This window comes from Atheta coriaria, unplaced genomic scaffold, assembly GCF_025399875.1.
Source record: "Atheta coriaria isolate IRGN ID8LTWV9N9 unplaced genomic scaffold, Caltech_Dcor_3.1 hic_scaffold_5_pilon, whole genome shotgun sequence".
Taxonomy (NCBI): domain Eukaryota; kingdom Metazoa; phylum Arthropoda; class Insecta; order Coleoptera; family Staphylinidae; genus Dalotia; species Dalotia coriaria.
In genome coordinates, this window is record NW_027045447.1 from 589357 (window position 1) to 614049 (window position 24693).

Genomic DNA, 24693 nt, shown 5'->3' on the forward strand with positions numbered 1-24693 from the left:
TTAAAAATATACCTGAAAATCCACACAAATTAGTCTCTAATTTATTAACAAAAAGAGGTATCACCGAAATAATAGGCTAAACTATTCACATTTTAATTCTGAATAAATTCCTATAATAATAATTATTGCGGCAAGTTAATTAGTTTTGAAGAAATTATTAAAAAAACTAACTGAAACAAGAACTATGACATTTTAAGTGGATTTAATTTGCGTCTTTATCATTAAATGTTGAATAACTCATAAACAATTTAAGGAATCATAATAATTCCCTCAAATGTTAATTCAGAATTAAATTCTCCGTCATACTCTGTAAAAATTAAGTTGATATAATTTTTGTATCAAAAATTATAAACAATTAAAGTTGGATTAATAAAAATTATATAAAATCCACACAAACTAGTCTATAACTTATAAACCAAAACATTTTATCACCAAAATATTACATAAAACTATTCAAAATTTAATTCTAAACAAATATATAAAAAAATAATTACGAAAACTAAATTATTTCTAAAGAAATTAAAAAAAAAATTTAAATATCGCGAAATAAAGCTAAAAGTGTTTTTGAATATATCTTAATATCCAATTTAAAAGCTCATCCAAAGTGAATTCTTTTTCCTTTTGAAATTTTTCATTAACTTTATTAATCATTATGGCCGTACGTGAAGATATAAAAAGCCCAATGTCGGCACGCCAAGAAAAAAGCGTCGTCCGACGAAGCATGATGGCCGCGCGCTCGGCTTCCATTGGGTTTTCATGTCTTTATCTGCAGCGGCCGGCGACCAGAACATGAACATGAGCGTAATATGCATTTTATTGCCCGTACAATAAAAGCGCCGGACGATGCGATCCGTTTCTATCGGCATTTCTCGGCCTGTAATAAACCGCGTGCATGCGACCGGGACAACAAAGTCTATTTCACCAGCACAAGAGGAGTACAGGACCCAAAGATTGACCCTAGGATTTTTTAATAAATTCCTAAACTCGATTCTGTGGCTTCAAATACAATAAACAAAACGAAAGCATCAAATGTTGTGAAAATCACACTTGTAAAACGCGTTTCGCAATCGCAACGGCGCACAAAAGACGGCGGCGTCAACAAATTAACCAAATTAACTGATTCACACCGAATCACATTCATTTATTCTCACAATTCAACTGTATTCATCAAAAAATCTTATTTTTCTAAGCAAAAACATCAAAAAACAAGTAAAACATCAAAAAACTCAAAAGAAAATATATTTTAGATTTGGTTATGTTTTTGACAGTTTATCCCTAATATAGGCAACCAATATTACATAAACCGGTGTGGTAAAAAAAAATCTTATTTTACTAAGCAAAAACATCAGAAAAACAACTAAAACATCAGAAAAATTCAAAAGAAAAAATATTTTAGGATTGGTTATGTTTTTTGACAGTTTATCCCTAATATAAGCAACCAATATTACACAAACCGGTGTCGTCAAAAAAAAAACACTTATTTTACTAAGCAAAAATATCAAAAAAACAACTAAAATATCAAAAAATTCAGAAGAAAAACAATTTTCGGTTAACTTATGTTTTTTTGACAGTTTATCTATAATATAGGCAACCAATAATACACAAATCATATTACTTTCATCAAAAATCAAATTTCTAGGCATTTCCACCAACATGCAGATTCAAAATGGCCGCCAGTGAAACATATTGACGTATTTAATCGAGCGTTAAATATCGCGCCGGTAAATATTGTTTAATCCACGCCGGATTAACGTATTTATCCATCACACATTGACATAAATGCCTGCGTGGCACCTTCGCCGTTTATATGGCGCGCTGTAAAACAATCGGCGCGCCAAGAATCAGAGCAGCACCGCCATAAACGCCGCAAGAGCGCAAACAATCGTCGCGCAAACGAATTCGAAATAAATCTTCGCACGTCAATTATGTCGTTAATCGTTGCGCCATGCGCGGGCGGGCTCAGATTATCTTTATTTCCTTTTATGACATTTACATTCCGTGCATTCGGAACATTTTTCTGCGGCGAATGGAAAAATTTAATTAAAAATTCGAGTTAATTAGTGTGGATTAGTAAAAATTTTCATTTTTTTACTACGACATGTCATAATTATACGAGCCAATAATAAAATTAATTATATTAAATTGATAATATTGTTGAAACAAAAGTTATAAACAATTAAAGTTTGATTTTTAAAAATATGCCTGAAAAATCCACACAAATTAGTCTCTAATTTATAAACAAAAAGGCTATTCCCAAAATATTACGCAAAACTATTCACATTTTAAATATGAACAAATTCCTAAAATAATAATTGCGGCAAGTTAATTAGTTTTTAAGAAATTAATAAAAACTAACTGAAAACACAATTATGACGTTTTAAGTCGATTTAATTTGCGTTTTTATCATTAAATGTTGAATAACTTATAAACTATTTGAGGAATCATAATAATTCCCTCAAAAGTTAATTCAGAATTAAATTCTCCGCAATAATCTGTAAAATTAATTTGATAAAATTTTTGTATCAAAAGTTATAAGCAATTAAAGTTGGATTTATAAAAATTATATAAAATCCACACAAATTTGTCTATAACTTATAAATAAAAATATTTTATCACCAAAATATTACACCAAACTATTCAAAATTTTATCCCGAACAATTATACAAAAAAAATAATTACGAAAAATTAATTACTTTTACTGTTTTATGAAAAAAAAAAAACACCTAAATATCGCAAAATAAAGCTAAAAGTGTTTGAAAATATCGTAATATCCAATTTAAAAGCTCATCCAAAGTGAATTCTTTTTCCTTTTGAAATTTTTCATTCAATTTTTCATTAAATTTTTACATTCCGTGCATTCAGAAGATTTTTCTGCGGCGAATGGAAAAATTTAATTAAAAATTCGGGTTAATTAGTGTGGATTAGTAAAAATTTTCATTTTTTTACTACGACATGTCATAATTAAACGAGCCAATAATAAAATTTATTTTATTAAAATTGAATAAAAGTAAAAAACCGTTATTTTTTACTCTTAGGAAGTATTTTTCACGGTTTTGCAATGGTAAATTGCAGTTATTGTTGACCAATGCGCAAGAAGTGCTCATAAACATTACAAACAATATTTTATTGATTAATTACCCGGTAATTCATTGACCATGAAATTAACCGACGCAAAAAAATGCAAATAATATGCGAAATTATAAAATATAAAAATGTTTAAATTCGCTTCACGCAATTTCTTGCTGCGGATGAGCATGATGCGACGACGCGGACATAAATCAAACGGCGTCGCGACGCTAAGCGAACCTCGGGGACGCATTTCGGCAGCAGCAGCGGCAGCGAGGAGGGTGGCGTCGCGATATCGCCGAGCGTTCCGCCAACCCCGACACGCCGGCATGAATACACGAATCATCGCGTGTTGGTGTGCGTGAATAAAGAGAAATAGCCATGACACCGCGAAATGATTCATTGGCGCACCAAATGCTGCTATATTTAGTTTCTACGCTTGTGTGGATGGATGTTATTTGCAGTTAACCATGTTAGCACCCTCGCAACCCTCGGACTGCGTTGTAACAAGCGAGTTATGTTGGATTTTTTTTCATGTTTTGATGAGAGTAATAGGAATTGTGTAATATTGGTTGCCTATATTCAACATCAAACTGTCAAATCACATAACCAAACACCCAAAATTTTTTCTTCTTTAAAATTGAAGTTTTACTTGCGATTCTTCTTAAAACTTAGAAAAAAATGTGATTTTTTGCCTATATTCGGAATTAACTGTCAAATAACATAAATTAACCTAAAAAAATATTTTTCTGCTCTAAAATTGATGTTTTAATAGAAATTTTGGATAAAATTTAAAAAAAATGTAATATTAGTTGTCTATATTCAGAATTAACTGTCAAACGACATAACCTAACCTATAAACTATTTTTTTTTTACTAAAATTGATGTTTTAAGCGGAATTCTTCTTAAAACTTAGAAAAAAATGTGATTTTTTTGCCTATAGTCTGAATTAACTGTCAAATGACATAAGAAAACATAAAAAAGTATTTTTCTGCTTTAAAATTGATGTTTTAATAGAAATTTTGGATAAAATTTAAAAAAAAAGTAATATTAGTTGCCTATATTCAGAATGAACTGTCAAACGACATAACCTAACCTATAAACTATTTTCTTTACTAAAATTGATGTTTTAAGCGGAATTCTTCTTAAAACTTAAAAAAAAATGTAATATTAGTTGCCTATATTCTGAATTAACTGTCAAATGACATAAAATAACCTAAAAAAATATTTTTCTGCTCTAAAATCGTTGTTTTAATAGAAATTCTCCAAAAAATTTAAAAAAATGTAATGAATATATTCCCAATTTACTGTCAAATGACATAACCAAACTTAAAACAAATTTTTCTTCTCTAAAATCATCTTAAAATTAAAAAAAAATATCTCTACCTTTGAATTGAACCTGACATAGTACTCTACTTAAATTTAATTTATCACTGTGAGTTACTGACGTAAATATATTAATATTCCTAAATATACAATGTGTCCATCTGGATCTACACATGTACCTATTAAATATAACGTGTAATAAATTTCTAAACACTTCAAATAAATATTATTATAAAGTGAAGTGCTCCAGTTCATAAAATAATAAATTAACGAGCGATATAATTTCTTACACGGCCCGTCGCCTAATTGTAGCCTATTAGTTTTACATCAACGATTAGAACAATTAATCACGTTTCATTTCTGATTAATATCCTGATTGTACCCCGGAAATACCAACGCTAAGGTGTTTCATAAAAATTTATGTATGTTATCTGCATTCCGGAAATGACAAAGGATGACTGCGTATGATACTTAACTTAAGTGAGAATTAAAAATACTTAAGTAGGATGATTCCAGGCGAGTAAAATAAGAGTTTTCTCGAGTAAATCATAAATTACGTTGATTTTTGCTCGTGTACCTGACGCTGTCGCCGTTGTCATGTATGTTTAATGTTTAATATCGTGACTTAAGTCATGTGTGTATTGTTAGACTTTGTTTCTGTACTCTACGCGGGCTTTTGTTAAACAAAGTAATGTAATGTACTTGGAATGTAGGTTAGATCATTAATTAAACATTAAAATACGAATTCAATGTTGATCTTGAATTTTTTAGCGTCTCGCGTTTCGACTGGCCGCCATTTTGACTGCGATCAGTCATCTCAGGCAATAAAAGTTGTTTACGCCGAGTATTTTCAATATTGTTATGACTGGAATTGACGAAAACATCAAGTTTTATTTCTTTTGCTTTTCTTGAAATTGTTTTTATAGTTATTAATAAATAACTTATAAACTATTGGAGGCAGCGCTATAATTTTTTTAGAAGTTTGTTCAGAATTAAATTCTACGTCTTATTTTGTAAAAATTTTGCTGATATTATTTTTGTGTCAAAAGTTATAAACAATTAAAGTTGGATTTATAAAAATATATAAAATCCAAACTAATTTGTTTATAACTTATAAACAAAAAGAGCTATCAATAAAATATTAAACAAAAATGTTTAAAATTTAATTCTGAATAAATCCCTGAAATAATAATGGCGGAAAATTAATTACTTTAGAAGCAATTAATAAAAAACTAATTAAAACCACAACTATGCCGTTCTAAGTCGATTTTTACCACGTTTCTCTCAATAAATGTTAAATAACTCATAAACTATTTGAAGTATTAAAATAATTCTTTCATACATTTGTTCAGAATTAAATTCTACGTCTTATTCTTAAAAAATTAAGTTGATAATGTAATTGTATCAAAAGTTATAAACAATTAAAATAGGATTTAAAAAATATAAATTAGAACCTATACAAATTTGTTTATAACTCACAAACAAAAACAGCTATCAACAAAATATAACACAAATCCGTCCAAAATTTAATCCTGCCCAAACCCATAAAGTAATAATTCCCAAAAATTATTTACTTTTGGAGTAATTAATTAAAATAACGAATTAAAACCGTTTTCTCTCCATTTCTTCCCCGTTTCTAATTATATACTCACATTTCTAACATGAAATGTTTGATAAACCTTTAGATCAAACATCAAACTTGTCGCCCGACGCAGACAAGTTGTGTACATAATATCCAGTACCACACAAAACTTTTGTACTTTTCAGTGACGTGCGCGTTGCACAAAAGCACACACACATCATGCTCGCTTCGTGGAAGCAAAACGCAAGAGACACAAGAAAAAAACCGAGATAACCCCCGCCGTGGAAAGATAACATTATCACTCGGTGTTTGCATGCAACGCGTAGCACAATGTTGTAACACGTTAAAATATCAGGTACCTATTAAAATAATTGTCGGAAAAAATAAAAATTTTAGTTTTTCATCCAAAATTTTGGAAAAAATCAAAAATTTTGCACTTTTAAGCAATATTTTACGTGATATTAGCTGAAAAACAAAGAAAATTTGATGTAAAATTAATGTTGGCTTCGTTTTCTCCTCTGGTGTATAATTGGTTGCAGAATTTCAGGCGTAAAATGTATTTTCCAACAGCAAAACACTAACCAAACTCTTGAATTAAAATTTTTCGAATTTCTTCTCCAGTTTTCACTCGAAAATAACCTGTAATGAATCAATTTGAATAAATATACAAACTGAGTTAATATACTTACCCAAAATGAATCAATATTTGCGCGTAGCACGGTTTGAACCACCCCGTAATAAAATAATTTACTACCTACGGTTGGACCATTCCGAAAAGAAGATCTAAGCGCGGCCGCCGCCACCCTCGCGCGCACGATGCACGAAATAATGCACTTTACAAGAACCTAGGTACCCAGATACGTCCGCGCTTTACGACGTCATACGACGCCCGTCGCTCCGTACGCATATTGATCATTTCCATGAAAAAGTTTTGTCCCATCCGTCAGGTTGCGGTCTCTGCGCCTCTGCTGCTGCAACGCACGGACTTGTTGCACACGTCCAATAAAAGCAATCTTCCGACGCTCAGAAGATGGAAATTCAGCGATCACATTTCGAAAATATTCAATATTTTGATGGAATTTATAAGAAAAACTAGTTGAAACTAGAATTATGCTGTTTTATTGCGAATTCTTTTGTGTTTTTGACGGAAAATCTTGAATAACTCTTAAACTATTTGAGAAATCATTTTAATTCTTTTAGTAGTTTGTGTAGAATTAAATTCTGCGTCGGATTCTGTAAAAATTGTGTTGATAGTATTGTTGTAACAAAAGTTATTAACAAATAAAGTTGAATTTATAAAAATTTATAAAATCCACACAAATTTGTATATAATTTATAAACAAGTAGTGCTATCAACAAAATATTAGAGAAACATATTCAAAATTTAATATTAAATAATTTTTTAAATAATAATTGCAAAAAGTTAATTACTTTTGAAGTAATCAATAAAAAACTAATTAAAACCACAACAATGCCGTTTTAAGTCGATTTCTTTCGCGTTTTTAACATAAAATGTTAAATAATTCATAAACCATGTAAAGAACCGATAAAATTCCTTCAGAAGTTAATAAAGAATTAAATTCTACATCTTATTGTGCAAAAAGTGTGTTAATAATATTGTTGTATCAAAAGTTATAAACAATTTAAGTTGGATTTGTAAAAAATATATAAAATCCCCACAAATTTGTTTATAACTTATAAACAAAAAGTGATATCAACAAAATATTAAACAAAAATATTCAAAATTTAATCAGAAACAAATTTCTGAAAGAATAATTGTTGAAAATTAATTACTTTCGAAGCAATCAATACAAATCTAATTAAAACCACAACTACACCGTTTCAAGTCGATTTCTTCCACGGTTTTAAACATTAAATGTTGAATAATTCATAAACAATTTCAGGAATTATTAAAATACCTTCAGAAGTTTATTCAGAATTAAATTCTACGTCATATTCTGTAAAAATTAAGTTGATAATGATATTGTATCAAAAGTTATAAACAATCAAAGTTGAATTTATAAAAATATATAAAACTCAGACGAATTGGTCCATAACTAATAAACAAATACACCTATCAACAAAATATTAGCCAAAAATATCCAAAACTTAATTTTATGTAATATATATTTTGCATAAAAACATAAAATTATTTAAAAAAATGTTTTCCTGCATTTTTTCATAAAAAAAAACACGCCCACATTGTAAATTACTCCCCAAATCTTATAAAACCTACACAAACAGATTGAGAAATAACTTAAATGACTTAAATCGCGCACATTTTCTTTAAGATTATAAACAATTAAATAATTCCCCCGCGTGTTCTTTAAATTTAATTTATATTGCACATATTTCAACGTGCACACACACCGCAAGTAATTCCCTTGTCAGCCCAGTGTGTGTTTTAGGCCGCATCGGTTTACAACAATTAATATTTATAAGCATATATGATTTATTAATAATTAAGCGTGTGTGTTATAATAATTCACACCTGATTTCCATTCATGCGCGCGGCGGGCGTGGAATGTAGTAAACCGCGCGTATATCTAATAAAAGGTAATTGTTTTAAGAGCGCATGGCGGACAATTAACAAATTACAAATAAATTACCGGTGACAGTAGTTATTACTTGCAAAGAATGTCATTTGACAATTATATGAGCAAAGTTATCATCATTCGCGCATAAAACGTGCCTGTAAATTGCCATTTTGTTAAATCTCTAATTGTTATTACTCTTATGTGATTATTTATAGTCTAAAATATATTTTCCACTAAAAAAAACTTAATTTTTTTTCCTTTAAAACTCAAAATAATTTAATTTTGTTAATTTTACGTCTTGAAATAATTTTTTTTGCAAAAAGTCATTGACTAAATTCTTATTGTTTTAATTGAGTGAGAATTCACTGCTTCATTGGTTCACATCCTGTCATAAACAAAATGGCCGGCATACAAAGCACGAATTTCTTTCATCATGAGATAATCCCATCAAATAGAAAATGAAACAAACCGACGCGACGTAATATGCGGTTATCCAACTTTAATTTAGATAATTTTAAGCAGATTATTCAGAATTAAATGAAAATAATAGGTATGAAGAAGTTTTTGAAGGTGATGTCTCAATTTATACCTTAGGGTAAGTCAAATTATTGTGAAAACTTGTGAAAATGTTTGGACTTTGCGACTTGAAGCGATTTGTCATGCTTTGAGTGAGTGATCGCCGGGTTTTGTACATTTTGAACACATCAGACAATGCGACGGTACGCAAACTTCAAACGCACCGCAACAACGATACATTTGTCATGTTTACCGCTTTGGAACTTCCAAAAAGTTTTTTTTTCTGTAAATATCAATGGAATAGAATAAATACTTTTGAGTATTTAATATACTAAACTTATAGAGTTAATTTATTTTAAAGTTAAGTTTTATAGAGTTTTTAAGTTTCTTAAAATGTTTTTTTATAGTAATTGATAAATAACTCATGAACTATTTGAGTTATGTCAGTAATTCTTTCAAAAGATGATTCACAATTAAATTCTACGTAATATTCAGCAAAAATTGTGTTGATAATATTTTTTAATCAAAAGTTATAAACAATTAAATTTAGATTTTAAAAAATATTTAAAATCCACACTAATTTGCTTATAACTTATAAACAAAAACAGTTATCAACAAAATATTATACAAAAATATTCAAAATATAATCCTGAACAAATCCCTAAATTAATAATTGCGGAAAATTAATTACTTTTGAACCAAATAATAAAAAACTAATTAAAACCACGACTATACCGTTTTAAATCGATTTCTTTTACGTTTCTAACAATAAATATTAAATAATTCATGAACTATTAAAAAAATCACAGTTATTCTTTCAGAAGTTAATGCAGAATTAAATTCTACGTCATATTCTGCTAAGACTGAATTGATTTCAGTATTTTATCAAAAGTTATGAACAATTAAAATAGAATTTTAAAAAATATATAAAATCCACACTAATTTGTTTATAACTTATAAACAAAACATTTTACCAACACAATATTTCACAAAACAGTTCATAATTTAATCCTAAACAAATCCCTAAAATAATATTTATGGAAAATTAATTACTTTTGAAGCAATTAATAAAAAACTAATTAAAACCACAACTATATCGATTTAAATCAATTTCTTTCGAGTTTCTAACAATAAATATTAAATAATTCATAAACTATTTCCCAAAACCCAATTATCCCTTCAGAAATTAACTCAAAATTAAATTCCACGTCATATTCTGCAAAAATTGACTTAATATTATTATTATATCAAAAATTATAACCAATCAAAATTTGATTAAAAAAAACCTAAATATCAATGAAATAAACCAAATAATTTCAAGTAGTTGAATAAAAGTAATAATTTTGATTGGATTAAAACTACCGAAAATTTCATTTTACGATTGTTATGATAATATTGATGTAATCCCATTTAAGAAATTAGAAAATTTCATAGACACGACAAATTTACGAACGAGCCGCAGCGGCTAATCCATTTAGGCGTCTCGCCCGCAGCGCAAAAATATAAAATTAATACCAGGCAACAAAAGGTCCGTCCCGCACCTATCCAGCTATTACACCTACCTGGAACCCGACACCATGTCGCGTTTAACGAGATTACAAACTGCTTGGGATCACCATCGGCGAGTTTACCGGCTGCAAATTTACGCGCTCGAGGCGTGGAAGGTAAACTCGGCACCGATTTATTATCGTTGTGATAATAAGATGAAGTAGTAAGTAGTTGCGGAGCAATTGAATGGTAATTACACGACGCGTCAACCCCAGGCGGGGGGGTTGGCAATGGAATCAAGGGCGCAGTACGTGGAATTCCCTACGGGTACCAAATTTTGTAAAATTTGTAAAATTTCCCTTAATTTTGCATAAAAATAAAAAAATTTTGTGAAAATTTTTTTTTTTTTTAAATTTGAATTTTTGTGTTTCCAGTGTGTAAAACGTGTTTTTTAGGCGTGCGTACCACATTTCCACATTTGTGTGTAGATTGGGCCATGCGACCATTGGCGGTGCACTTGAAACGCGGCCATAACCCAGCGCCGCGATGCCGATTGGTCGCATCCACCCCCACTTCACGTGTTCCGAGTGCCACCACGCGCGGCGCCTACGCCATCGCCCCTAGAGATATTAAATACCAGCCAGTAAGGTAAACAATCATCATTCGGAGCTTGTCGACCGGCGGGTGTACGTCACAGTGTGATAAATTAAAACAAAGTGCAACAAAACAAAACATTCAGTGCAAAAGTGTTAGGTGTAGTGGTGTTATCAACATTCGGACATTATGAGCATGGTATCCTACTACCCAACGGCGGCGATGTACAGACACCAACACCAAGCGGCCGCCGCCGCCGCCCAAACCGGCGCCGCATTCCACCATCACGCCGCGAATACCATGCATCCACATTCATGGTACCCGGGCGGGTACCATCATCAGACAAGTGCACAAGTTGCTGGTGCGCCCACAGCGCCTTCGTATTGCATGCAAGATGAGCAACAAATGTGGCATTCAGCGCATCATTCCGCGGTGGCGGCGGCGTTTCACTCAGATTTTGGTAGTCATGAGTTCACACACACGCATGCTGGACATGCTGGTATGCCACACCATCATCAGCAGTTAGACTTACCGGAGAATCAGCTGCCGTCGCCGCCGATTACTGTTTCCGGATCGGAGTTGTCGTCGCCCGGTGGTGCTGGCGGCAGTGTGACGCCGCCGAATCCGTCGGCAAAGACAAGACCTGCGCCGGCACGGAGTCCCTATGACTGGATGAATAAACCATCGTATCAGAGTCAACCTAATCCTGGTAAGTTGGAGAATTATCATTTATAGAAATATTTATAGTAGTAGATTAGTATTGCATGTAATTAACATAAATTTGGGGCGAAAAACTGAAAAACGTTGTTTCATTCTAGAATCAATGAAACCATTGCTTCTAGAACACATTGTCGGCCATGATCTGCCAATTGCCGACGATGTTAGCGAGAACGGTACGAAATTTCATTCTAAACCTTTTGTTTCTTGCTAGTTTTACTTGCGTTTTGTTTGTTGATTGAGATGGTGATGATGATTGTGTTGGTGTTTGATGTGCGTCGGTAATATTTATACGTTTCTACACGGTTCCGACGGTTCACTGCCTGCCTACCAGGAACACAAAGCGCTTTGTTGCTACACTTTTTTTGCAAAATGATTAATCACACAAGAGTTAATTATACAATGGTGTCATTGTGAAAATAGGACAGTTATTCATAAATATATCATGAGGCAGTGTCATTTCAGTAAAGATTTTGATGGTACCCACCGAAGAATGATGCCTTTTTGTCTTTTTCATACATACCATCAATTTTTTTGTAATATTTCGATGATTTTTGGAGGTAAAAAATTATTCCTGAGATATTTCTTGAGGTATTATACTTATACGGTATAGGATTTTGAAGGTACCCTCTTCAAAAATGGCGTCTAAAATGCTTAAACTCATTTTTTGACAAAAAAAAAACACACAAATTGACGATATAAACGTGTTTCTTCCTGAAAATTAAACAGTTTCACAAAAATTATGATTTCCGCTTTGAAGGTACCCACTTGAGAATGATTTTTTTGTCATTTTCATACATACCTTCAATTTTTTGCAATATTTTGATGATTTTTGGAGGTAAAAAAATATTCCTGAGATATTTCTTGAGGTATTGTACTTCGGGCCAGAATTTTGAAGGTACCCTCTTAATAAATGGCGCCTAGAATGCCTAAACACACAAAATAACGATAAACGTGTTTCTTCCTGAAAATTAAACAGTTCTACGCAAATAAATCATTACCAGGCATTATTTAAGTAAAAATTATGGTTGCCACTTTGATGGTACCCACCTAAGAATGATTTTTTACATTTTTCATCCATACCATCACTTTTTTTGCATTATTTCGTTGATTTTCGGCGGAAAAAATTATTCCTGAGATATTTCTTGGTGTATTATACTTCGGTCCAGATTTTGAAGGTACCCTCCTAAAAACTGGCGCCTAGAATACCCAAAAACCTATTTTTTGAAAAAAAAAAAACACAATAATTACTTTTACAAAAGTTTTTATCCCTAAAAATATAAAATTATGCATAAAAATATCATGTGGGGGTACCTTCAATTAATTTTCTTATATTTTAATGTTACCACCGCCATTTTGAATATTTTTCCACTAAAATTTCCTCCTTTTTCGATACAAAACAAGAACAAGATTCTTGAGATAATTTTTATAGTAGTATTGTACTACGCCCGCCATTTTGAAGGTACCCTCCAAAAGAATGTTTATTACCTCTAACTCCACGCCTTTAGCCGTATTTTTCATCATTTTCCGGTCCGTGCGCACGGCTAGAACCAAACGTATCTTGATAGACTTTGTCGGGAGAAACCGCGCGCTCCGCGGCCGAATTTTATTGCTTTTATTGCTGTTAATGCTGTAAACGCGCGAGCGCGAGCAGTTAATGCCGCACTAATTAATTCAGTATCAACATTATCGTGCGCGATGTGAAAAATGTCGAAAGAACGTGTGTCCGCCGCCGTTTGTTGTTTTTTTTTACGGCCGTCGGGTTGTAAATCGCCAACAAAAGCGCGCGCGCGCAGCACTGCGCAGCCCAGCGAAGGACGTTAATTACGCTTTTTAATTTTTTCGGGCTTTTTACACGTCGCTGCCATTAAGCAGTTACGCCATTGCTGCCCGCCCCAGCGCGGCGCATTTGATGATTGCCATCGCGGTTTTTATTTCGTTTTATTTCAGCCGGGAGGTAGAAAATGTTGAAGCCGCTTGATTTACAACGCTAGTTTTATAACATTACGAATTGCAGACGAGGCCATCTTGGATCACCAAAAAAAAAAAATATATGAAAAGAGAAAGACACGTTTTATTACCGCTGGATCGTTAATTAATTAATTCCAAATTAATTCTATTTTTAAATCAAAAATTTCGAGAATTAGTCGGTGCGGACTCAAAGAATAATTTGTGCATTTTGCGCAGGTATAATCCATTTAACAATATAACAACAAATATTTTACAACCCCCGGCGAGGCGTTTACAACTTACAAGCCCTAGAAACGTAATAAACGTGATGGATTAGCCGAAATGTACTCAATTTGGGTTAAAGTTGTAAACGCTGACCAGAAGGGATGTGTCCCCCGTAATAAAAACGCATAAAATTGTTGCTAAAATCTTCAAAGGCGGCAGCGGCACGTAATTTTTATTTGAAGGGCTGTAATAAACTTATATAGACGCAATAAATATATTTCAATTGCCCAAACCTCAAAAATTTCGTATTTTTAGGGAAAAACACAAAAAACGTTTTTATCTTTAAATGTACCTAGGTATTTGTTGATAGTTGTTTTGGCAAATGTAACTGCCACTGCAGAATGGCAGAAAAACCGTAGGGGAAAGCGACAGCGCGTTGGCGGCGAAGAATAACTAAATCCGAGATTCGAGGGCGGGCAAAACGAGCGACAAAACGTTGCCCGCAATGGATCTCAAGGGGGACGTTAGCTTAAACATTCGGGGAGTTCCGAAACTACCCACGGGCAATTATCCAGCGCGCTTTTCCTTCTCTGCGCTGTGAACTTCAACTTCGCACTCACAAACGTTTTTTTCCTGCAGTGATACAAACACCAAGGGATGCTTTTTTTATTTTATTTTTTATTTATTTTGTTTTGTTTTGAAAAACACAAAAAAACAAATCAAATTTTGATTTAAAATCAAAAATTTTTTGCTAAAATTTATTTTTTTGAGTAAAATATTTTGATTTTTATTTGTGTTTGCGTTGTGTGCAAATTGGGGACGCGTGCAGGTCGCGTCATAAAGCGTCGCCGGTCACTTTATGGTCAATCCTCGACAAAAGATCCTCAAACGGGCGATTTCAACGCACGCATTTACACTTAGTGAGGATATTTATTTTATCTTTACGGCCCACAGAAGTCGCCCAGCTTTTTTTTTGCTAAATAAGTTCTTATTCTTATTGAAACGTCAACCGTGGGACTCCTCAAGACTTTTGAAGACATTTTAGACATGATAGACCGCAACTAATCGTAACATGTCCATCCCAGTCAACACCCAATACAAAACAAACAAATATATTAGAAGATATGCAATATTAAACCATAAAATTCTCAATTTTCAACATTTTGCTTCTGTTTTCATTGAAAAAATTCAAAAGACATGGTTTAACATGATTTTTAAATGTTTTGCTTCTTGTGCAGGTGTGGAAGCATGTAAAATATGTCATGTCATGTCGTGTCACATGCTGTATCGTTCGTTTAGTGTAGTTGTAGTCTGCGTGTTATCGTTTTTGGGCGTCGGAACTATTTGCGCACAATCACACGGCAGATACAAACGCGCGCTCTGTTCGCTCATTCGCTGCGGCATCAAATACACCGCCGCGCTTCACATCTCGCCGCCTCTTAATCCCACACACGCCACACGCTTATCGGCATGCAACATCAAACACACGACGACACTCAAACACAAACCAGATCTCCAGATCGCACACCTTTTTATTTACGATTAGCGGAGGTAATCGCGGATATTAGCGGCGGATATCGTAATGTGAATCGAATTTTTGCGTTGCAGTCGGAAATATTTTAAGGACGGCTTGCATATTCGATTGGGAATTTATTAAACTGTTATAATTGTTTTTCAATACTTAGTTTCAAATATTGTTGATAATATTCGCGTTTTTTGAAGGAAAAACTTTAATTTTTTGCTTGAAAACGCGTTTTTAAAGTTTAAAAAATGAATTTTTACATTTTGTTCGCAAAATATTACGAGTTTATGAATGACAAGTCATTATTTCATGCTAAAACAATTTGATCAACGCTCTATATTTAATATTTTCGATAATATTCGCGTTTTCGATGAAAAAACATCGTTTTTTGCTCAAAAACTCGTTTTACGTTAAAATATTGAATTTTTGCGTTTTATTCGCAAAATATTAGACATATTTAAAGAGTTAAAGAAATACAATTAATTATTCTATGCGATAATACTTTTTCCAACGCTCTGTATTCAATATTTTCAATACTAATCGCGTTTTTCGATGAAAAACTTTCATTTTTTGCCTGAAAACGCGTTTTACAGTTAAAACATTAAATTTCTGCACATTATTCGTAAAATATTTTACATATTTTACTGCCTAGTGGCTATTAATTAATTATTCTATGTAAGAATAATTTTCTAAACGCTATTCATGAAATATTTTTGATAATATTCGTGTTTTTCGTAGAAAAAAATAATTCTTTTTTGCTAGAAAACGCGTTTAATACGTTTAAAAACTGATTGGATGCATTTTATTCGCAAAATATAACGAGTTAAAGAATGACAATTAATTATTCGATGCTATAATACTTATTTCAACGCTCTATATTCAATATTTTTGATAATATTCGCGTTTTTTTGAAGAAAAACTTTCATTTTTTGCCTGAAAACGCGTTTTAGCGTCAAAATATTAAATTTCTGCACTTTTCTCGCAACATATTGTACATATTTTACTTCCTAATGATTATTAATTAAATAATCTATGTAAAAATAATTTGCTATACACTATTCATAAAATATTTTTGATAATATTCACGTTTTTTGATAAAAAAACATCAATTTTGCTTCAAAACGCGTTTTTAACGTTAAATAATTTAATATTTAACTCTTTTCTAATATAATTTAATCTAAGTAGTGATTTCTTCGTAGTGAGTTGTGCAAAACCCCCTAAAATTGAGTGTGCTGGCGAAAATTTGCAAATTCTTATTCTGTTATAGGCAAAACGCGCACCAAGGACAAATACCGCGTCGTCTACACCGACTACCAACGCATCGAGCTCGAAAAAGAATTCACGCTAAACAATAAATACATAACAATCCGGCGAAAAACCGAACTCGCCGCTAATCTAGGCCTATCCGAGCGTCAGATCAAGATCTGGTTCCAGAACCGGCGCGCAAAGGAACGCAAACAATTAAAGAAACGCCTCGAAGAGACGGGCAAAGACGACGGCAATGCCGGCCTACACCTACAGCAATACGAACAAAAGATGGCGCAGATGCAGCTGCAGAATCAATACTGCGGGCAACTCGCGATGCAGCCAAGCGGCGGCCATCATCATCCACACACACATCCACATACACATCATCAACAATCTCCACAACAACAACAACAACAACAACAACAACAGAATCATACAATGATGAATCTTTCACCAAACGCACGAATGACGCTAATGGATCCCGACTATGACGTGAAACTGGAACAAGTAGGCATCAAATATGACAGTTCACCGAATCCCGCACCACAGAATCAACAATCAGCGGTGGTTTAAATCAAAAATCGAAACATTTTAAACAATTTCCCGAATATATAAATGTCATGACAAAAGCGAGAGATTTTTTTCCAACGAAAACAAGTGCAATCTGTATTATAATAAGTATTGTTTAGTTTAAGTGCAATTTATTGTTAATTATGTATTTAATTCGGCATGAAACGGCAGTTTTGTAAGTTTATCTGGACGATAATGTAATGTATCGATGACGCTTGCGCAATTTTCTATTTTACTTACCACTTGAAATTGAAATTGATGTAATTTAATAAAGAGATGTATGTATATATGCAACTTTCAATACACCACACTACACACGCATTATACGGCTGCATTGTGGGTTGCAGACGCGAAATTATTTGTACAAAGCACATTATTGTATTACTAAACAATTCACATTCAAACAAACACAAACAGCATTGATTGCGATTGTGATTGTAATTGTAATTGTCTTTATTAAATATTTATATTTCAAAACCACTTACTTGATTTTCCATGTCCTGTCACTTGTCAATTTGAAAATTTGCCGGGAAATTAATTTTGTTCTGTTTTTTTGCAGGTTAAAACACGCACGAAAGACAAATACCGCGTGGTGTACAGCGATCACCAACGTGTCGAACTGGAAAAAGAGTTCTATTACAGTCGATACATCACAATACGTCGCAAAGCCGAACTGGCGACGAATCTCGGCTTATCAGAGCGGCAGGTCAAGATATGGTTTCAAAACAGACGCGCAAAAGAACGTAAACAAGTCAAGAAACGCGATGAATTCCCCACGGATGTAAACAACGTGAACAATTCACTGCCTGGTATATTACCAAGCAGTTCTACAGCAACAAAAACTCACCTTATACAGTTTACTAATCATGATCTGCAACATCATTTTCCATTCACGGAGATTACGAGCAGTGGATTAATGATTGACGGACAGTACAATCACAATCTACACGTTGATGGCACAGGGTTGCATCCGGTAATAGCTGGTGTGTCTGGTCTTGCAGAATTATACGATAATCAGGATGACGAGCAGGAACACGAGCACGCAGCGGACGATTTGAAGTCAACTGCCGGCGAACAACTAAACGGCGGGAACTGTGCGGACGAAAATTGACGGTTTAACGTAGGCATCCAAACATACGAAATTGATCTGCTTTAAGTATTATTTGATTGTATTTTATTGTTAAGTTTTTAAAGCATTATTTTATTTGATTAATTATAAAACAATTAGGGGATTGGTGCAAAATACAATGAAAAGTAAAATTTTATAAGAAATTAAATTCCGATTTGATGTTTTACTATAGGCAACCAACAATACACCACAGAAATTTAGTTTCGTAACAATTTTGACATTTTCACAAGTTTTAACTAATTATTTCCACTTTAAACAATAAAAAAAAACCAGTTTTAATTGTTATAAATGTTATTCTGACGATGTTTAAGGTGATTACTACAAGGTAAGACATAAATACACTCAATTTTTAATCTAAATATTTATTTACACATCAAATAATACATAGAGTTGTCTCTTTGCATTTTATTCATTAATTAACACAATTTAATACCTTTTTAATGTGTCGCAATGCACACAGACAAAGAAATTCAACATTTGCGATCATTTCGGTTGCATTGCGCCGTTGAAATCCTCATTTTTAAACACTTTTAAACTTTAACCGCGTCCGTATCGTAACATATTTAATAAAATTATCTATATCGTTAATTTATAATATATTATATACTCTGCATTTATGCACGGCGCACATAAAATACTCGTGGTTTAAGATTTAATCTAATACTTGTGTCGGTTTGTTGATTCGACGCCATTTTGCTTTGATATACAGATCATTACTTATGAAATACTCCACAAATTTCAGTAATCTATCTAAAGTTATCTATGTACACGCATTTCACATGGGTCTTACGCTTAGATAATTAATTTAACATTTCATATCAATATTAATATAATTACAACGACGATTCGATCGAATTTGTTAGGAAAATGGTGTTTGGGTGACGCGCTCAATAATTTTTTTTTTGTGTTTTTTGTGTTTAAATGGTGGAATTTTGAGTTTTTTTTTTTTGGTTCCGAAGAGTAGACGTTACGATACAAGTTACACATTCACTTAGAATTACAAATTTTCACGTTTATACGCTTTATAATCGCACTATACAACAAACAATCGCAATTAATCCATACTTGACGTTTTTTGTTTAAGTTTAGTTTTTAAGTTTAGTTCACTTTGTGTGTTAGTGGTACAGGTTTCATTACAAGGTAAATATTGCTCACAAAAATATAGATTTTCTTAATCGCTAGGATTATTTATCATCTAGTTAAATTCTAGGGTTTAAGTCAACAATTTATGCAGGTTTTTGTGATTTCTACGCTGAATTTAAGAGATTTGTTTAGTTTTTAGGCAATAACTTGAAAACTAATTATGGGAAATTAATTATTTTTTAAAGATTATATTCTTAAATATATATTGAATCGAAATGTGAAAAGATTTTGTTGATAACTATTTTTGTTTAAAAGTTATAAACAATTAAAGTCATTTTTTTAATTTTTTCTTACAAAAATCAACTTTAATTGTTTATAACTTTTGTGTAATTGTCCAATTAACAAAATCTTTTTAACAATTCATGTAGAATTTATTTAAGAATAAATTACCAAAAATTTATAATAATAACCCAATTAGTTTTCGAGTTATTAATTAAAAACTAAACTTTTGTAGTCACACAAAATGCGCAGCGATTAAAAAGTGATATTTTACTTCTTTTTTTTTAACAAAAAGCTGGTTTAATGCCCATTTACTAAAGTTGCTAACTAGAAAATTACGTTTTACGCACCCTGATTACACGATTAGTAACTAATTGAACGTTTTAAGCAAACATTTTAAGCTTTAAACAAGTTTTTTTTTAGGTTTTTCTACTTTTCTTTGCTAAATTTCTGTAATTTTGCAATAATTCTCCATTTATTCGCTTTTTGGCTGTCAAGATTTTGCTTGGTTGAATACTGTTCATTATCCCTCACATAGTATCACTATAATTAACAATTAATACATTGTTAGAGTAAATTACGCTTGTTTAAACATTTCTCTGTTTGGCACCATTTAGTTATTACTTTAAAATCGTTTCACGGTTTAATTTAATAGTTTTTACGTGTAATAGTTAAAAACAATTATTAAAAATAAACAATTGGTCAGTTTTAAGGCCCTAGATAAGTTTAAAAATTATTTTAAGCCATAAAATTCACAAGAATGACCAAAAAACTACGGAATTTGCAAGAAAAACAAAATTTAAGATTTATTATTTATATACGATATTTTTTTAAGGTTAATTTGACGTTTTTTATATCAATTTGTTTATAGTTTAAAGTTCTTTCACTTGCCACGTTCGAAATGGATTATTAGTGAGATAATACTTCGATTTTTGCGCATTTCAAGTAAAATCGCTAGGTTTCTAGCCGAAAACGTATGAAACTAATACAAAAAGGTTATCAGTCTGATTGTGCACTGTGCACGTGCACAAATCAATACATCTCAATGTTACGCTGAGTCAAGTCGAGTCTAAGCACTTGCAAGTACTCACAAGTACGTGTACTTCAACCTCGAAGAGTGCTTTTGTTGTGTGTACTGAGGATATGAATTTTTCGTTCAATACCGGTATCTCGGTATACCGGTATTAGAAAAAAAACAATAACATATTGAAAATATTGGTATTATGAAAAAAATTAAAAATTAGAGGTTAGAAATACCGGTATTAATACCGGTATACCGGTATTTTTTTCTTAAAAACCGGTATTTTTGATTAATTAGCGCAAAAATGAAGAAATTAATAATTTTTTAAAAGCCGGTATCAATAACGGTATACCGGTATTTTTTCCTAAATCAATACCGGTAATTTTCTTTAAAAAAAATTAATAATTTTATAAATACCGGTATTGAGCTAAAATTGCACATCCCCAGTGTGTACTTTTGGATATGTATAGTGGGTGTTTCCAACCTAGAAATAAATTTAGATTTTTCTTCCGCTAACAATGATTAACTTTAAAATACACTCTACCTGATCTGACCGAATGTTACTATGTTACTATATCATTAACATTGAATACTCGTAACATGCACGCTCATCGACTGCAAAGTTTCGTTAACTCCATAAAGTAGAAAGTGGAAAGTTTCACGAAGATCTAATTTCACCAACCAACTAAATATTGATTCATCAAAAGTTTGAAAAACAAAATGGCGAAACAATAAAACCATCATAAATCAAAAACAAAAAAAAACTAACCTCTGCGTGTGCGTTTGAGGTTATGTCACCTCATGTACGTGTTTCGTGTTGGCGTTGCGTGTGCGCGTTGAACGTCTGCTAGAAAAGCGTCTCCTTTGTCCACACACCATCCGTGTCACCCTCATTGTCCACATCAACAACTTCAATCTGCGGCACTTGCTTCGGCTGAACAGTCGGACTATTCACTGCTGATCCAGTCGGCGAGGGGACACCTTCAATACTACAACAACTGCCACGCTTACGTTCGAGAGTCTCCAACGTCGATCCGAGCGCCCCCAGTGTAGCAGAAGTAGACATCTCGCGTGTGATACTCGACGCACTCGTCCGTCGACTTAGTCTACCCTCCGCACACAATTTGACATTACTGGAATGCTCCTGCTCATCTTCTTCCTCTACATCATCATCCACATACCCCACATCTCGCAAACACCTTTGGCAACGTTCACAATCCTTCCCACTGGTCCCAGCACAACATACACCAATCAACGTACTCGTAGACTCATCTGAAATCGTCGACAGTGGAGACGTAGGCTTCCCCATTGACACTCTCCGATGGTAATCCTGACTACAACATGGCTGCAACTGTCGCTGCAGTTTCTCCGCGTCATCCTCTTCACTATCCGTGGAAAACGGATCAATCTCATCATCAGTATCCTCATAACACTCAATATCATGAAAAACACTATCAGAACAGTAAGATACATGCGACTGCATGTCATAATCCGTGCAGTCATTCGCCAGCGAGCTGTTACAGGAGCTAATGGACGCCAACGGGGCCAAACGCGGAGTTAAATGCTGTCGTTGATATGGAACAGTGTCATACAAAGCCCGCTCACTCCCACAAGGTGACCCACCCGGAGTGGGTTGTATAACCCTAATATCAATCGGATAGTAAAAGTCGTATTGCTCGGGAAGTGGTGAGGATTGCCTACGTCGCATTTGTTGCAGATGTTGGTGTTTATGACTTGGCATTGGGGGTAAACCCAACATAACCGAAGACCCACGTCGTTCCAAGTAAGAAGACCCCGAGGATGAACAAGTTACATTACTAGCACGTCGATTAGGTATGTTTACACCCAAATGTCTAAAAATAACATAACCTTAATTTAAAAACGCAAAAAAATATTTTTAAAGGTTATTTACTTACGTTTCATAACAACTTGTATAAATATCATCATATAACACTCTCCCGTCATCAGTTGGTGAATCCTCATCAATGGAACATGGTAATTTCGAAGATAACCGTATTGGTGGGTCCATTAGTGATGCATAACCTGCAATTGATGAGAAACGTTTTGTGTTGCGGATCCACCTCGGGCTGACACTGGAAGTATCCAGACTTCTCCGAGAGCGTTTGATTTGTTGTGGGTTTAGTTGTTCATAGGCTGTTGCTTCGAGGGCTGCAGCGATTTGTCTTTCTTCTTCCTCTGCTTCAGCTACAGCCGCAGCTGCGAGGTTAGGATCCTCCAATGCGCGTTCTGTTTTTGATTTTGATTTGTACATGACTAGGATGACCATCAGGCCGAAGAATCCTCCGAGTGTGGCGGCTATCCGCACGCCTGTCATTACATCGTACGTGGCGTAGAAGTCAATGCGTTCTTGTTGCTTGCGCATCCATTCTTTTAAATCCGCTGCTGTCGTGTTGGTTGCGTTCGTCTCGTTACTCTCGACTTCCATTGTGTCACTATGCAATGCAATTTTAGGTTATTTTAAGATTTTTGTGTGTTTTGAGGTTATTTTGTGTTTTTTTGAGGTTACCTTTCATAATTAATGCACCAGATGAATTCACGTCTCCTCATGAACGTATCCTCGTCAAATATTCATTGGATAATTAACCATTGCTTAAGTAGATGATTGTTTGAAGAAGTTGCGTGTTGCGAGCGTTTTTTACGCGTTTTGTGAACGTTTCACGCTGGTGCTGCACATGTTGACGCTGGTCAACCGCGAAAACAGTTTACTTGGATGCTATTTATAATTCCCACCGCGATTCGATTAAATCCAGCGTGTTGAAAGACGATTCCCAGACGATGGAAGCAAATATTTGCATAACGTCATGCACCGATTTTGCCACAATCGAATTTTCAGTCGTGTCCCATTTATTCACATCTCAAGGACTTTTCTGCTACGAGCAGGCTGTTTGTGAGTGTACACCGCCCTAGATTAACATTGAATATATTTCACCGAGGAGATGGCTTGTGGCGTTGGCGGATGTGATTGTTTTGTGCGTTCGATTCGTGCGCGCAACACTTGTTCGCACAGCGGACATGTTGAACGAGACGCTCACGCACTACCTGCCCGACACATTGCACATCACTGGTCGTTTTCCCCCAGGATGTGCACGGACGCGGATGGGTTTGTGTAAGTGTGCGGGAAAACTCGTGCGCGGGCCAGCACGCACGCGTCGGCGGCGGCGGCGGCGAGAAAATCGACGTCATGCTGGAATAACATCTACTTTATCGGCGCGGTTTATGAATTTTGTGGAAAATCAAAATGTGTTTTTTTACTTTTTTGAGCTTTTTTTGAGATTTGAGGTAATTTAATGTTGAATTTTTATTATTTTTATTAATTTATAAAGAACTAGCTTTAACCCGCGACTTCGCTCGCGAATATCTAAAATAATGAAGTTGTTTCCGTACGCGTATGTAGTCACAGAAGAAGTAACAATGAAGTAGAATAGCGGGAAGTTTAAAATGGCTGAAAGTATAGTCTATGGAAGTATAGTGAACAGTCTCCATAGTGTAGTCAATTGATTTGATGTTGATGTAGCTGTCGGTAATACAGTGTGATAATACAGTGTGATGGTACTATAGTACTTAGGTTTGAGCTTCATTGCTGGAATGCTAGATGGCGTTAAAGTAGTCAAATAGCCAGATGCAGAGGTATTATTGGCTAAACAATTTCTTTATTTTATTTAAAAATAATTTTTTATGAAATAAAAGTAGCCTATAACCATTCGGGGACCACTAAGAATATGTGTACAAATTTTCATGATGATCTGTTAAGGGGTATTCTACTCTAGAGGCATGAATTTCATGTGATTTTTGAAAGGCCGTAAAAAAAATCAATTAATA

The 24693-nt window shown here is 33.5% G+C and overlaps 2 protein-coding genes and 1 long non-coding RNA gene across 4 annotated transcripts; 1 reads left to right on the plus strand and 2 right to left on the minus strand.

The window, feature by feature from the left end:
- Positions 1–11188: 11188 nt before the first annotated feature.
- On the plus strand, positions 11189–18618 carry LOC135792010 (caudal type homeobox). The gene is made up of 4 exons (XM_065302634.1): positions 11189–11818; positions 11928–12002; positions 16791–17338; positions 17886–18618. Exons 1-4 carry the CDS (start codon positions 11299–11301, stop codon positions 18450–18452), a joined length of 1710 nt encoding a protein of 569 aa, XP_065158706.1. The 5' UTR covers positions 11189–11298; the 3' UTR covers positions 18453–18618.
- On the minus strand, positions 12634–13568 carry LOC135792504 (uncharacterized). The gene is made up of 3 exons (XR_010548355.1): positions 13315–13568; positions 12877–13043; positions 12634–12755 (listed from the first exon to the last, which is right to left on the minus strand). It is a non-coding gene; the product is annotated as an uncharacterized lncRNA (long non-coding RNA).
- Positions 18619–18816: 198 nt separating the features above from the next.
- LOC135792441 (uncharacterized) lies at positions 18817–23948 on the minus strand. Of its 2 annotated transcripts, XR_010548323.1 has the most exons (4): positions 23381–23948; positions 22770–23306; positions 21398–22706; positions 18817–21337 (listed from the first exon to the last, which is right to left on the minus strand). XR_010548323.1 is itself a non-coding variant. In XM_065303073.1 (3 exons), exons 1-3 carry the CDS (start codon positions 23419–23421, stop codon positions 21701–21703), a joined length of 1584 nt encoding a protein of 527 aa, XP_065159145.1. In that variant the 5' UTR covers positions 23422–23948; the 3' UTR covers positions 18817–21700. The 2 variants fall into 2 exon arrangements, 1 of the variants encoding a protein (XP_065159145.1); XM_065303073.1 differs by having other exon boundaries at positions 18817–22706.
- Between the last annotated feature and the right edge of the window lie 745 nt (positions 23949–24693).

Coding starts and splice junctions, on each gene's coding strand:
- LOC135792010 (XM_065302634.1), top strand. CDS start 11,299: ATGAGCATGGTATCCTACTACCCAACGGCGGCGATGTACAGACACCAA. Junction 11,819..11,927: donor TCAGAGTCAACCTAATCCTG/GTAAGTTGGAGA, acceptor GTTTCATTCTAG/AATCAATGAAACCATTGCTT. Junction 17,339..17,885: donor AGAATCAACAATCAGCGGTG/GTTTAAATCAAA, acceptor AATTAATTTTGT/TCTGTTTTTTTGCAGGTTAA.
- LOC135792441 (XM_065303073.1), bottom strand. CDS start 23,421: ATGAGGAGACGTGAATTCATCTGGTGCATTAATTATGAAAG. Junction 23,307..23,380: donor TGGTGCATTAATTATGAAAG/GTAACCTCAAAA, acceptor TGCATTGCATAG/TGACACAATGGAAGTCGAGA. Junction 22,707..22,769: donor TATACAAGTTGTTATGAAAC/GTAAGTAAATAA, acceptor TGTTATTTTTAG/ACATTTGGGTGTAAACATAC.